The sequence below is a fragment of the Gekko japonicus genome, unplaced genomic scaffold, assembly GCF_001447785.1.
Source record: "Gekko japonicus isolate JY-2015 unplaced genomic scaffold, Gekko_japonicus_V1.1 scaffold459, whole genome shotgun sequence".
NCBI classification, from domain to species: domain Eukaryota; kingdom Metazoa; phylum Chordata; class Lepidosauria; order Squamata; family Gekkonidae; genus Gekko; species Gekko japonicus.
Genome location: NW_015173137.1, coordinates 734,134 through 748,539, shown reverse-complemented (window position 1 = coordinate 748,539; position 14,406 = coordinate 734,134). Strand labels below are relative to the sequence as shown.

The 14,406-nt window shown below is 43.1% G+C and overlaps 1 protein-coding gene across 3 annotated transcripts in view; it reads right to left on the bottom strand.

Moving 5' to 3' along the window:
• The window catches only part of VDR (vitamin D (1,25- dihydroxyvitamin D3) receptor), a 122,885-nt gene that overhangs the window by 54,024 nt on the left and 54,455 nt on the right, over positions 1 to 14,406 (bottom strand). For all 3 annotated transcript variants that reach the window (XM_015422216.1, XM_015422214.1, XM_015422217.1), the window contains 2 exons: positions 6,681 to 6,752; positions 1,559 to 1,709 (listed from right to left, as the gene is read on the bottom strand). In XM_015422216.1, coding sequence (XP_015277702.1) covers positions 1,559 to 1,709; positions 6,681 to 6,744 — 215 coding nt within the window. In that variant the 5' untranslated portion in view covers positions 6,745 to 6,752. The remainder of the gene's footprint in view (positions 1 to 1,558; positions 1,710 to 6,680; positions 6,753 to 14,406) is intronic.

The following is a 14,406-nucleotide window of genomic DNA, read 5'->3' as shown; positions in this document are numbered from 1 at the left end:
CCAAAATAAGGAATTCACATCAAAGGGGAAACTGTCCTTTTGAAACTCAGTGTCTGAGAGTAACACGTGCTGTTCCCTACATCACAGTACGGCATATACAAATTAGGCCTTTTTCTATATGAGTCACACAGCAGTTATAATTATGCCTGCTATTAGTCAGAATGTTTAATAAACATTTCCCAGGAAAAACCTCTTGTGTCATCGTTACAGAACTGCAGTCCAAGACGGATAAATAGAGGCCTCTTATCAGATATGCTAAATGTGGATCGTTTTCGGAATCTTCTGGGCTGATGGAGACATAATGCTGCCTTCCTACTTAAATATGTTTAAGAGATTGGAGTACAGCTGCCCATTCCGTCCTCGCTGTTCTCATTCGGCACACCCTAACCTCACATGCACCCAAACCTCATACTTGCATGCAACGCTATACTTATTACTCAGATCCCCCTGCCTGCCCACACATCAGGGGTAGACAACCTGTGCATGTAAGAGCAGCCCATAAGAAGGATGGAGTATTAACGGTATCCAAAAGCTCTGTACCACACTTGTTTCCCAGACTTCATGCACTATGAGAAAGCTCCTGTATGGACATGTCCTAACTGACAGCCAACAGCATTCAAGCCAGCTTTCTGTTTACCTAATAGGGCTGAACTACACACAACACTAAATATGCAGCTTTCTTCTGTATTTTTGCAATCATATGCCTAGGGGGCCCTCTGCAAAGGGAAGGCGGGGTGTAAAAGGGGGCTCTGTTTTCCTCTCTGGCAATTTTTTAGGGTTGCCATTCCCCTGGTAGGTCCTGGGGATTCCCTGATTTTGGGGCCCCAATCTGCTGCAGCTCAACTGGCCGGCAGGGGAAACCCCACCGCCAGAGAAGTCCCCTCCTGGTGCCAGTGTGATGACATCACCCAGGAGTGATATCACCACGTTTCCGATGTTGGGGGGTGACACTCTAGGTGTTGAGCAAAATTCTATCATAGAGTTTTGCCTAAAACCTAGAGCATCACCCCAACGTCGGAAATACAATGACCTCACTCCCAGGTGACATCATCGCTGTGCATGCAAAGAATACCAGGAAGGATTGGGAGTCCCCCCCACCAACAGCCAGTTAGGACTTGGCAACCCTACAATTTTTCCATTGGAAGAAAACCATCCCCTCCATTAGAATGGGAAAAGATACAAGCACACATACCCTTTTATCCCACATGGGAGAAGTGGCAGGAAGGCCTCCAGTGGCAAAGACCCTCTTCCCTAATTGTACCTTTCCAGGTTGACTGCAACCTTCTGCAGCTGCATTACTCTTCAAAGAGCACCAGTTCCACTACCATTTCTAAGCATGGTGAATGGAATTTATTCCACAATATGATACGAAATGTTCCAAACAAATATTCCCCCGGTGCCCGATTTCTAACACCTGTCTTGCCTGGTCATAGAAACTTTCATTTGAGGGAAGCAAAGCATCTATAGAATTTAATATGTACGCATTTGATTTGCAGGCTGCAGTGCAGAACTTTAAAACTATAATTACAAGTTAAACGTTAGTTTAAAAGTTACATGCCTAAAGAATCCTTTGCAGCCTTCGCATGTCATAGCGTTGAAATGAAAGCCAGTAGCTTTGTCTCCGCAGACACCGCAGATGCGGGGAACGTTCCTATCAAAGTCACTGGTTGGATCAGGAAAGGATGGGCAAGCAGCCACAGGCTCCATTTCTGAGAAGGAGAAGAAATGCAAATAAGTTATGTAAGTTACCTTCTTCACAACAGCTTTCTGAATAAAGCCCCATTCAGGAGCAGCAGGCAAGGAACACTGTGCAAAGCCAGAGAGGATTTTTTAAAAATAAGCAATAAAGTAAAAACGAATTTTTACTGAGATGTAACAAACTCTTCCAATACAAGGTACAAATATATCCCTAACCCCCACTGCAATTAATTCTGCTTTGTTTTGCCATCTTCACAATCTGTGAAGGGGCCGTGGCTCAGTGGCAGAACATCTGTCTTGTATGCAGAAAGCCCCAGGTTCAAATCCGTGGCATCTCCAGTTAAAAGGATCAGGTAGCAGATTATGAAAGACCTTCAACCTGAGACCTGGACAGCTGCTGACAGACAGAGCAGACAACACTGACTTTACAAAATACTTTCTAATCCAAGGGCAAAGATCATGAACCTCTGTCTTAAAAGGCAAATGGCTGTTATCAGCACTTTGCACTTTCAAGGGAAAAAAACAGGTTCCTCAAAAGCCAATATTTTCTTCCTTTGCAGTGTTAATCAACTCAGGATAGGCTTAAGAGTGGTTTCAATTAGCCCAACTGCACAGAAGTTGAATGATGAAACTCCCTCTCCCCTCCACTCACAGAATCAACCCAATTCAGGGCAATGTACATGTGCAGTTAACCCTTTAACGACAGGTGTGTGACCTGGTCTCAAAGAAGCATCTGATGTAAAACTAAGTGTGTGGCTGGATGTGTGGGTGTGCATGGATCATGAGAAATAAAAGCCTAAACACAAGTAGACCAATATGTGTATAGCTAATGTATTAGATAAAATAAAAATTACTTTAAAATAAGCATCCTAGTTCCTTCAGAACCTCTGAATGGAGCACCAGGGGGAAGGAGCAGATTTTACTTCTCAGTGGGCAGTTTGGTAGAATAGTTATTATAGGTTTTCTTTATTCCTCCATAAGTCAAATAAAATGTCAAAATGTTAAGTTTAAAAAAAATGTAAAATTAGGGGAGGATCCCCTGGAAGAGCCCTGAAGTGGAATCCAATAGCTACACAGCTCTGCAATACACAGGTCATGGATGGCTAGGAAGACTCAGCTGCTAAAATGTATACAGTTGTAAGGCCAAGGCTCAAACTATACAGGTCTGCCTCAATCACATTACAACAGAGCAGGATATGGGTTTCAGAACAGCCTGCTGCTTACCGCCTAATAACCTCTCCCTCCCAAGTACTTCCCCCCAACTAAGATCACTTCAGTTACTGAAGCCTGGCTAAGGAAAGCTCCCAGGGAGCTCAGTGCACGCCTTTTATTTGAAAAACCTGACTGTCCCCTACCCTTGTTTACATATAAATGGGACAGACCCGGCCTTTGAACAGGTCTGCTGCCACTCTGTGTAGTCTTTTTTTTTTTAAAGAATTTAATTAGTTTATATAAAGAAAGGGGGAAAGGGGGGGAAAGGGGAGGAAAGAAAATGGGCAGAAATATACAAAATTCCAATTTAGCATTACAATTTCACAACATCACAATATCAATCACTCTTATTATTCTTCACTTAAACATATTCTCTCAGTATTTGAGTCGTAACCAGTCATAAAACGCCCTCCAAGGTCTCATAAATTCTTCTTCCATTTTTTCTTTTTAATATGTTTGTCAGTTGCTACACCTAAGCTAAGCGTCCTCCACTCTGTGTATTCTAAGGGCCTAACCAGGCATGGCATTCTCCACATGTACACTTACAGATATACCTAAGTGTCATGTCCATCTGGTTAGGCCTGTTGCCCAGCCCCACTTCTATGCTATGAGGTGGGATTGAGGGGAGGGGAAGCTGCCTGAGCACCAATCTCATCCTCCTCCCCTCCCTCTCAGCACATTGAAGGCTGTTACAGCATGGGGTCTGGGCAGCTATGGGAAGGAGGGAGAGAACAATATCACTCAATGGCAAAACAGGCTCATCACCCTTTTGGCTACTAATGGATGGTGTACACACATTCAGAGGTGGTGCTGGGTCTAGGACTAACCAGAGAGACTTAATATGCATCCAGTGTTCCCTCTAAGATGAGTTAGTGTGAGCTAGCTCACAGTTTTTTAGCCTCCGGCTCACACATTTTTGTCTCCGCTCAGGAAGGAGGGCTCCAGAGCAAACTAATTTATGCAGTAGCCAAATTGCTCACTCACAACTTTAATGCCAGTAGCTCACAAAGTAGAATTTTTTGCTCACAAGACTCCACAGCTTAGAGGGAGCATTGCATGCATGTAGTCTACAGGTGGAAAACATTACATCTGGTCAGGCCTCTAGGCTGAGCCTGAGGTAAGGATCATCTTCTGCTTTATAAGATTATGGATGGGAAAGAGCAGGTAGAGAAAGAGGTACTTTTCTCCCTTTCTCACAATACAAGAACTCGTGGGCACTCCATGAAATTGCTGAGCGGTCGGGTTAGAACGGATAAAAGGAAGTACTTCTTCACCCAAAGAGTGATTAACACTTGGAATTCACTGCCACAGGAAGTGGTGGCGGCTACAAGCATGGACGGCTTCAAAAGGGAATTAGATAAGCATATGGAGCAGAGGTCCATCAGTGGCTATTAGCCACAAGGTATAGCTAGGGGCTCTGGGGCAAGTGATGCTCTGTCTTCTTGGGGCTTGGGGGGGGGGGGGTCAACAGTGGGAGGGCTTCTAATGTCCTGGCCCCACTGGTGGACCTCCTGATGGCACTGGTATTTCTCGCCACTGTGTGATACAGAGTGTTGGACTGGATGGGCCTTTGGCCTGATCCAACATTGGCATCTCTTATGTTCTTATGTTCTTCCTGACATATAAAAAACCAGATTAAAAGACATCTTTAGACCAGCTCTGTTATTCCTCCATTCTCCCCTTCTACTTTTAAAAACATCCCAGCCATTAGAGCCAGCTAATAGTCACTCAAAATGGCATTAAAAAAAAAAAAGGAAGTGGACGAATTTACTGCATCAACAGTTCCTTTTCCCACTAACTGGAAATTTAGACTCACTCTTAATCCAGCTCCTCTGAGAGTAAAGACAAACACTGACAGTTTCCCGAAATAGGAAGTGCACTTATTAGTTACTACGTTAACTACTTACCTAATTTTATACTAATCAATGACAGGCTGTTAGCCTTTGAATGTCAGTTTCCATTTAAACCTCAAGCCTGGTTTTCCTGTGATCAGAAAGAATAACACGGGAATGGGCCATAATACTCAGTGCCTTCCCTCATGAGTGGTAATTTAGGAAGGAGCAGAAGCAGTGCCATTCACCTCATTTGTTGTGTCTGTGGCCAAGAACGGACCTTATGTGATGTTACAGCCTTTTGCTTTCACTACGGTTGGTGAAACAGTCACAGTTCGCAACTAAAACAGCATTGTCCAACCTCACTGGGTAAAAGTACTTTGCAACAACGTCATTTAATTTAATTTAAACCTCACGTGCTTATTGAAATGAACTATTTAAAGCTTTGCGATGGCTATATTCTCTTGATCCAATGAATGCTATGAAGCTGAACCTCAGAATTTTGAAAGGCTTTTCTCAACCAGTGGTGAATCTCCTTTTGATAATACCCCTTTGGGGAGCATATGCTGCAACTAACAAATAGTTGTGGTCAGTGTTCCCTCTAAGATGAGTTAGTGTGAGCTAGCTCACCAGTTTTTTAGCCTCCAGCTCACACATTTTTGTCTTAGCTCAGGAAGGATGGCTCCAGAGCAAACTGATTTATACAGTGGCCAAATTACATGCTCACAACTTTAATGCCAGTAGCTCACAAAGTAGAATTTTTGCTCACAAGACTCCACAGCTTAGAGGGAACATGTGGTCACATGTTATATACTCCAGAAGAGCCGTTCAATGTATTGAGTTAAGTTCTCTTCAAAGGTTTGTTTCTTGATGTGCATGAACTTGGCTTGTAGAGATGCCCCTGCCTCTCTGTGCACAACATAACTGAAAACTTCTGGACTGTAGAAGTTTTCAACCTTCGGTTTCTTGTAACAACTGAACACGAGTGCCTGGGCAAACCAGAATTTGTTTCTTCTCCACAAACCAGAATTCTAAACCAGGATGTTTAGAATCTCAGTTTGTGGGGAACAAACAGATCTGAATTTGTCTAGGTACCTGCCTCTCATCCTCCTCTTCACCCCTCAGCACCCTTCTCTCCTATTCCAGCCCAATGAAGCTTGGCTTGATAGCATGGTCAGGAAGAGATGAGCAAACAGAAGGGACCCCTATTCCTGAAGGAGTCATAATCTTAACTGGACATGGGACAATAAAGACAAGTATTGAATACTAAGTATTTAATGATGACCAAAGTGAAATTTTAAGAGACAGGGCCAAAACCAAATCCCTATAACTCATGTTCATAAGCGCCTCATCCCTATATCTTCTGAAACAAGTTTCCCCCAAACTAGCGTAACCATACAGTTGCCAAATTAGCATAACCATATAACTGAAGCCAAGATTTCACATCTCCCAAACATTCTATTTATATAATGCTTTAGGATGTTCAAAGGTCACATATGATTTTGCTGGAATCCTGATAACACTGAAAAGCAAATCTGTGTGACTGTGTCTAGGTTTAAAGGCCACCAGCTGAGTCCAAGGAAAAGGTGAGATTCAGACCAGGGGCACTGCAATACATCGTTTCTTACTAGGTTGTACGAGCTTTCATGCAAGTTGAAAACCTGCATATTCCTATCCTGAAAATGTTGGTCACATATGAAATCACCTCTCTTTCTGATAGCAAAATAGCCTTTGTGGATACAACCATTTTTAAAAACAAAACATGCAAAATAAGCGCTATTCGAAGAAGTCTTAGGGAAAGTTATGACTTCTGTACTTCCTTCAGAGGTTTTTTTTTTTTTTTAAGTAGATGCATTCATAAACAAAGATACAGAATTCTCTGGATGGGGGTGGGAGACACATCACATCAATATTTTATGAGAAAATGAGGTACATTACCAATATCCAGGTCATGTTGTATATCCTGCTGGAATAGTCCCCAGGAGTCTGGAAATTGTGACATGGAGCCACCTGTGATCCAAAAAATATTGAAAAGTGAATGGCTTAACATCCAGCTGTCGCCAAAAGAGTTTAAATACTTTCGGTTTGGGAATTCAATCTAGCTTTCAACTCCAGCCCCATTGACGTAAGCAACATAAAGAGTAAGGTGTGGCACTCAGCAACTAATTCACCACACCCAAAAGAGCCTCACAAAATACAAGGTGTCAACTCAGTGCTGCCTCCTAAGATCTTATAACATCACCAGGTAGATGGCGGAGATAATAATAACCCCACAGTACACTGTCAAGGCAACTTAAAGAGTTCTCAAGATGATCATTTACATTCACTATTCAAATACTGGCCTTGGACAGGAAGAGGGATTTCCCCTATAAAGTGCCACCCTGTCTCTCCAAAAGTTTTAATGAATCAAGACGCAGTTACATAGAATAATCTCATGCCAATTAACTGAAGCATATTTTAGTTTCACAGTTCACCGTGACAAGCATTTCTAATAGTACAGTGCTCTTCTGATGCAGAATGGAAGTAGGATGGTGTTCAATAGGCCTCTCCTATTTTAGCACCACTGTTTTATTTTAATAGTTAATCAAGCTTGTAGGCAATATAATGTAAGAAAAGCCATGGTGGATCAGAGCAGAGATCCACCTAGTCTAGAAGAAATTGTCCTGGGAAACCCACAAGCGGAATATGAAGGCAATAGCTCTCTCCCACCATTGTTCTTCAGCAACTGAACATAAGAACATAAGAGAAGCCAAATGTTGGATCAGGCCAAAGGCCTATCCAGTCCAACACTGTGTCACACAGTGGCCAAAAATACAAGGTGCCATCAGGAGGTCCAGCAGTGGGGCCAGGACCCTAGAAGCGCACTGTTGCCCCCCCCCCCCAGCACCAAGAAGACAGCGCATCACTTGCCCCAGATTTCCTATCTATACCTTGTGGCTAATAGCCACTGATGGACCTCTGCTCCATACTGTTTATCCAATTCCCTCTTGAAGCTGTCCATGCTTGTAGCCGCCACCTCCTGTGGCAGTGAATTCCATGTCTTAATCACTCTTTGGGTGAAGAAGTACTTCCTTTTATCTGTTCTAACCCGACTACTCAGCAATTTCATTGAGTGTCCAGGAGTTCTTGTATTGTGAGAAAGGGAGAAAAGTACTTCTTTCTCTACCTGCTCTATCCCATGCATAACCTTTTAAGCCTCTATCATGTCACCTCTCAGTCATCATTTCTCCAAACTAAAGAGCCCCAAGCGCTTTAACCTTTCTTCATAGGGAAAATGTTCCAACCCTTTTATCATTCTAGTTGCCCTTTTCTGCCCTGAGACAAAAATGTGTGAGCTGGAGGCTAAAAAAACTGTGAGCTAGCTCACACTAACTCAGCTTAGAGGGAACATTGCTGCCAACCTTCAGGTACTACCTGGAGATCTCCTAGAATCACAACTGATTTCCATAATCTCCAGGTGACATAGATCAGTTCTCCTGGAGAAAATAGCTGCTTTTGGAGGGTGGGGCTCTTAAGCATTATACCCCACTGAGGTCCTTCCCCCTCTAGGCTCCACCTCCAAATCTCCAGGAATTTCCCAACTTGGAGTTGGCAACCTTAAATTACTATACTAATGCTATATATTAGTTTAACTCGCTTTACTTTGGGATATCTATTTTCACCGAGTTACCTCTATTCACATAACCACAGCCCCACACTGTATTTAAAGTCTCCTCTGCTTTTCCCATCTCAGTTACTGGGCAGTTTTAACATGCTGGGTAAAATGGTCAGGTATCCCAAAGAACAATGATTTCTCAGAAGCCCTTCTAGATATCTTTAAATTCAGTTCTGGCACTTGTGAAGCTGGGACCTCATTAATTTGCAATCACAGTTGGTTCAAGAAAACACAAATTAAGAGGAGTACTTGAAATACAGTCTGCTATCTTGGGGGTAATATATTATCTATCAAGCAGTTGGGTCAGGTAGCCTGTTACAGGCATTGTAACTTACTCATATTTGAGCAACAATAATACCACTCATATAGACAGATCAAGTAAGGAGTTATCCAGACAATTACTATACTATCTTTGAAAAGTTCAGGGATTAGCACCTTACCTGTGGCAGAACTCCTCCTGCTTAGAAAGCTGCAAATACTACTTGAAATGTACCCAGCGGAATGCACAAGCACCTTCCTCATTCTACTGGCCATACTTAACAACTAAAATTCACTCCCACTACGTAAGTTCCCTTTAAGACAACACCCGAAGCCACTCCGGGGCCGTAGCCATTGGTGGGGTGTTGGGGTGTGTGCCCCCATATAGTATTTGCAACGCATCACCCAAATCTCCACCAATCTTCCCTTTCTTGTTTAAATTTAAATACCTTGGTAAGCTGTGCCACCTCAGGCCACGACTGCGCCAGCCTGAAACACAATTTCCTTCCTTCCATCCATCAGTTGGCTGGGGAGGGGGAGGGAGCCTGGGGCCCATGGTGCTGCCTTCCTCCTCCCCCCCCAGAAGTAACTGACCTTGTGGGGCTTGGCAGGGGTGGAGGAGCTCACCACCCGCTGCCCTGCCTGCCTCGGATGGCATGCGGGAATGGAGGAGGACAGGAGGAGGCAGGCAGGCAGGGCAGAATGAGATCAAGAGAGCCGGAGCAGGCGGAGGGTACGGAGCAGAGGGGGGCGCTGAACAGAAGAGGCATCTGTTCCCCTCCTCACCTCTCTCTTTCTTTTGCCTGCACACCATTAAATTTTAATTTAATTTAATTAGCGCCATCGGTGTCCTGGCACCCCCCTCCCCCGGAAAAATTCCTGGTTAGGGGCCTGAGCCACTCCTTGTAAAACTCTCTCTAGGGTATCTGGCTGGGAGGTTTTGGGTACTTTTTAAAAACTCCTGCAGCTCTCAAAACAACTCAGGATTTGTAAGAACTACTCTACAGCTCCAGGAAGGGTTTCATCAACAGCATTTTAAAAAGCAATCTTTTTTTCCTGTTCTGGCACCTCCAGGGCAGTTCCTCTTCCTTTGGGCTACACGATCACTCAGGACAGACAGATTTCCCTGGTAAAGATTTTGCTCTCTGACACAAACAAAAAAAGATAGCCTTGACCTCGGCCATAAAACATTCCCTTTATCTTTTAAGCAATCTATAAAGGCTCCAGCTGGTTTGACTAAAGGTCTCATTACTTCGTTACTGGAGAGATCTGAAATCTCCTGCTGGTAACTGGGCTAAAGTTAACTATCTTATGAACATGGGAGACCTAGATCATAATCCTTGCTTTAAAGCTGGTGAAAAAACATAGCCCTTGTTGACAGCCACCAGAACACATCCTACATAACACTAGGCTGCCTGTCTCCCACGTAATATCGACAACCTGAAACATTTCAAGGCATGAAGATACACTTTCCCCAGCCAGTAATAGCATTGTAAAGAGACATAAGAGGGAAGGAATCAAACCAGAACAGCCAGGTACATGTAGCTTTAGTGGTTTAAACTTATTTAGTTGTATTTGTGGTGGAACGTGCCCATACCAGCCTGCAGGCCCTGTTCCACTGTGCCCTCCAAGGTTTTCTCAACACCTGGAGAGGCTTTTCTTTCTCTTACTCTCTCACTGCTACAATCTGACCTTTGTAAAGATTTGCTCACTGGGAGGGCCAGGACTCCCAGCTTCCCTTCCCAGATCTGAGGCCTTGCCTCTATGTCTTCTGCTGGCCCAGCGCCTGGTTACCATGGGTACAGTTTACTGCCTTGTGCGCCCCTGGAGGAATAGCCACGTGCCAACTGCCGGCTTTCCTCCTGACGCGCCTTTTAAAATAGCATGTCCATGACAGTGGATATCTACGTAGTACAGAGAACCACTACCAGCATCAAAAGTTATAAAGTATTCATTAAAAAGAAAATGTTCATAGGCATATTTTTAGCACAGCGCCAGACTGAGCAAGGGATTCAAAAGAAATGGGTAAAATGCAATTCCTTTGCCCGTCTCTCTATACGTGCCCTATCAAATGTTAAAAATATAGGACAGGTTCCTTAGCTTAGGATATTATAGATCTCTATAAAATTCCCATTACCTTGCAGCTCCCTCTAGCTCTTCAGGCCCACACATAGTAATGGCTGCCTTCTCCAGACCTCAGTTAAGAGTTCTGTCTGCTCTGACACCCCTGAGTTTTATTACCTCTCTTTTCCCCACCCACTGACGAGATCAGGCTGGGTAGATCAAAGAAGCTTTCCCTGAAGTCTCCAGAAATTTCTTTCCTGAAGTCTCTCTAGTATTTAATTATTCCAAATCTCTGTTCTCTGCTTGGGGGCGGGGTGTTGACCATTCCATTGTCTAGACCTATTAGCATTTGTATGAAGGTGGGCTGAGGTAAGTCTGAAAAGCAATTGAACTGACTTCCCCCCTTCCTGTCCTCTACCCAGAGAGAAAAAAAAGACTTTTAAAACTCAGAGTGAAGGTTTTGCTCATTTCAAACTTTCAAAGAAAAAGTGGATTTCTTCACTGTACTGTACTGTACTGTACTGTATTTCTTCTGTACACAACTGAACTTTGAATTAGAAGATTCACACTTCAAGCCAGAGTTTGACAATCTCCAGGTGGGGCCTGGAGATCTCTCAGAATTACACCTGATGTTCAGAATAAAGAGATCAGCTCCCCTGGATAAAGTGGCTGCTTAGGAGTATTGGCACTATGGCATTATAACCCACTGAGGTGCCCCATTCCAACTCCTCCCAGGATCAACCCATAAATCTCCAGGAATTTACCAATGAGGAACTGGCAACACTACCTCAAACATTTTATTGAATTTAGAATAGTAATTCACATTTTCCCCTATGCCCATATACCTGCCAAACATTTGGTAAAGTGGGTTCTAGTTCCCAAAGCTTATGCCACAATAAATCTATTAGTCCTTAAGGTCCTCAGGACCCCCCCCCCCCTTTTGTTTTGCATCGCTGCAATGAATCTGCATAGCTATCACACTGGAATCACTAACCTGGGACATTCATTTATTGGCCTCATTTATACCCCACTCTTCTCCCCTTTTTCATTTTATCCTCAAAACAACCCTGAGAGGTAGGTTAGTTTGTGATGGGCCCAAGGTCACCCAGCAAGCTTCCATGGCAGACTGGCAATTCGAACCTGGGTCTTCCAGTTTCTAGTCCAATACTCCAACCACCATAGCACATTGTTTCATGTATCATCATTCACGTTAAGGATGAAAATTTTATTTCTTGAGGAACCAAAATCCAAAGTAAAGTAATAAAGTTATTCAAGCTCGCTGCTTAATTAAATTAATCAACTTAAATTAGAGAACTTCACTGGTATTCTCGTCTAGACAGAATGTCTGAACGGTAAAATAACTTGAGTGGGGTTTGGAAATGCATAAGTGAGCAAAGATGAGATAATCATTACAGGGGTGAAAGCTCTGACTTGCCAAACTGAGGAGTTTTTCTGAGATCCTCTCTCCTTAGTTTCACAGCACAGTTCTACCAAGACAACAGTTAAAAGCCCACTTGATCTCTCAAGTCAAAGAAATGAAAGTGTCTTGCTCTCACTTAGGAGGGCCAATAATACATTTCTGGGCTACTCGATAATCCCACCACGTCTCTCAATTGCCTGACACCATTCCTGCCTGATGTTTCTGACCTCATTTTTCAAGCTTCTGTGTCAAGCGCCAGAACAAAGCATATATAAGGCCTCACCAAGTTTGCTGACAATTTTGGTCAAATGGAATTTGTCAAATGGGAAAATTTTCCAGAGCTGCTACTACTAAACCTTTCAAGTTGGAAACATAAAGACTATGGGGAAAGTTCTACAACTATTTTTGTTAACAAGTCTTTTATAATGGTCTGGATGCCCCTGCTGTGAGAGGATATTGAATGTCGAAACTCTAATTATGCAGCAACAGCTTTTCAATAAGCACCTTATATATGGAAAGCAACCTGCTAAAATAAGCACCTGCTTGATGAAACCTGTATTCCGTTGTCCAACAGTTCTCCATCCTCAGTTTAGAGAAAAGACAATTAATGGGCAGACATGATAAGGTTTAGAAAATTATGATTAGCAAGGAGAAAGTGGACAAGAAATTTTTTTTTCTCCCTTTCCCATATTACAAGAACTTGGGATCACCCAATGCAGTTGATGGGCAATAGTATCAAGATGGGCACAAGGAAATTATTCTTCACTGATTAAATTGTGAAGAGTCCATGAGCACAGATGGCTTTAAAAGGCGATCAGATAGATTCATGGAGATAGGACGATCAGAGGCTTCTAGCCATGATGACTAAAGGGTGTCCCAATGTTCAGACCTCTGAATGTAAGCACTAGGAGGCAACATCAGGAGAAGCTGTGTACTTTCAGGACTATGGCATTCAGGAAAAATATAAGGCCTTTTCAAGAGAGAATAAGATTAATGTCAAAGTTCAACTCCTTCAACACTCAAGTTGAACATTGTAATATGTGTGGGATGAGAAAGGGAAATAATTGCTGGTTAGTAGATAGACATGGCTAGATTTGCACATGTTTTACGTCACTCAGACATTTGGCATTCAGTACGCTCTCAGGACCAAAACTTAACTATGAAGTCTTTTTAAAATACTTTTTCTTTCCTCTACAAGAAACAAACAAACATACAGACATTTGTTGTTGTTGTTCAGTCGCACAGTCGAGTCCGACTCTTCGCGACCCCATGGACCAGATCACACCAGGCCTTCCTGTCTTCCGCCGTCCTCTGAAGTTTGCTCAATTTCATGTTCGTTACATCTATGACACTGTCTAACCATCTCATCCTTTGCCGTCCCCGTCTTCTTTGACCTTCAATCTTTCCCAGCATCAGGGTCTTCTCCAGTGAGTGCTCCCTTCTCATTGGGTGGCCAAAGTATTTGAGCTTCAGTTTCATTATCTGACCTTCCAGGGAACAGTCAGGGTTGATTTCTTTTAGGATTGACTGATTTGATCGTCTTGCAGTCCAAGGGACTCTCAAGAGTCTTCTCCAGCACCATAGTTCAAAAGAATCTATTCTTCGGCGCTCGGCCTTCCTTATAGTCCAACTCTCGCAGCCATACACGACTACTGGGAATACCATTGCTTTGACCATGCGGATTTTTGTTGGCAGGGTGATGTCTCTACTTTTTATCATGCTGTTTAGGTTCTCCATCACTTTCGTCCCAAGGAGCAGGCGTCTTTTAATTTCATGGCTGCTGTCACAGTCTGCGGTGATCTGGGATCCCAGGAACGTGAAGTCTGTCACTACTTCCACGACTTCCCCTTCTATTTGCCAAGGAGTGACGGGGCCAGATGCCATGATCTTAGTTTTTTTGATGTTGAGCTTCAAGCATACAGACATACAAAGATATAATCAGGGATAATTTGCATCCATACTATATCCAGTTATTAACCTCATACATCAACCAGTTATCCTTCCTTTTCAACACCTTATAATGGTTACATAAAAATCTTTGCATGAACTAAAGCATGTAATTCATTGTCCTTCTATTTCGGTTATATGCCTGTAAAGATCAGTTACTATTTTCTTCAATCCATTTATAAAATTTGGACCATGTATTTTCAAAAGCTGTTCCATTTTGTCCTCTCAAAATTGAACTAAGTCTTAAGAAACGTCCTAGTGACATGAAATATGTGAAAATGTATACCTGCTCCCCGTGCTCTCTTTTCACCACATGCATT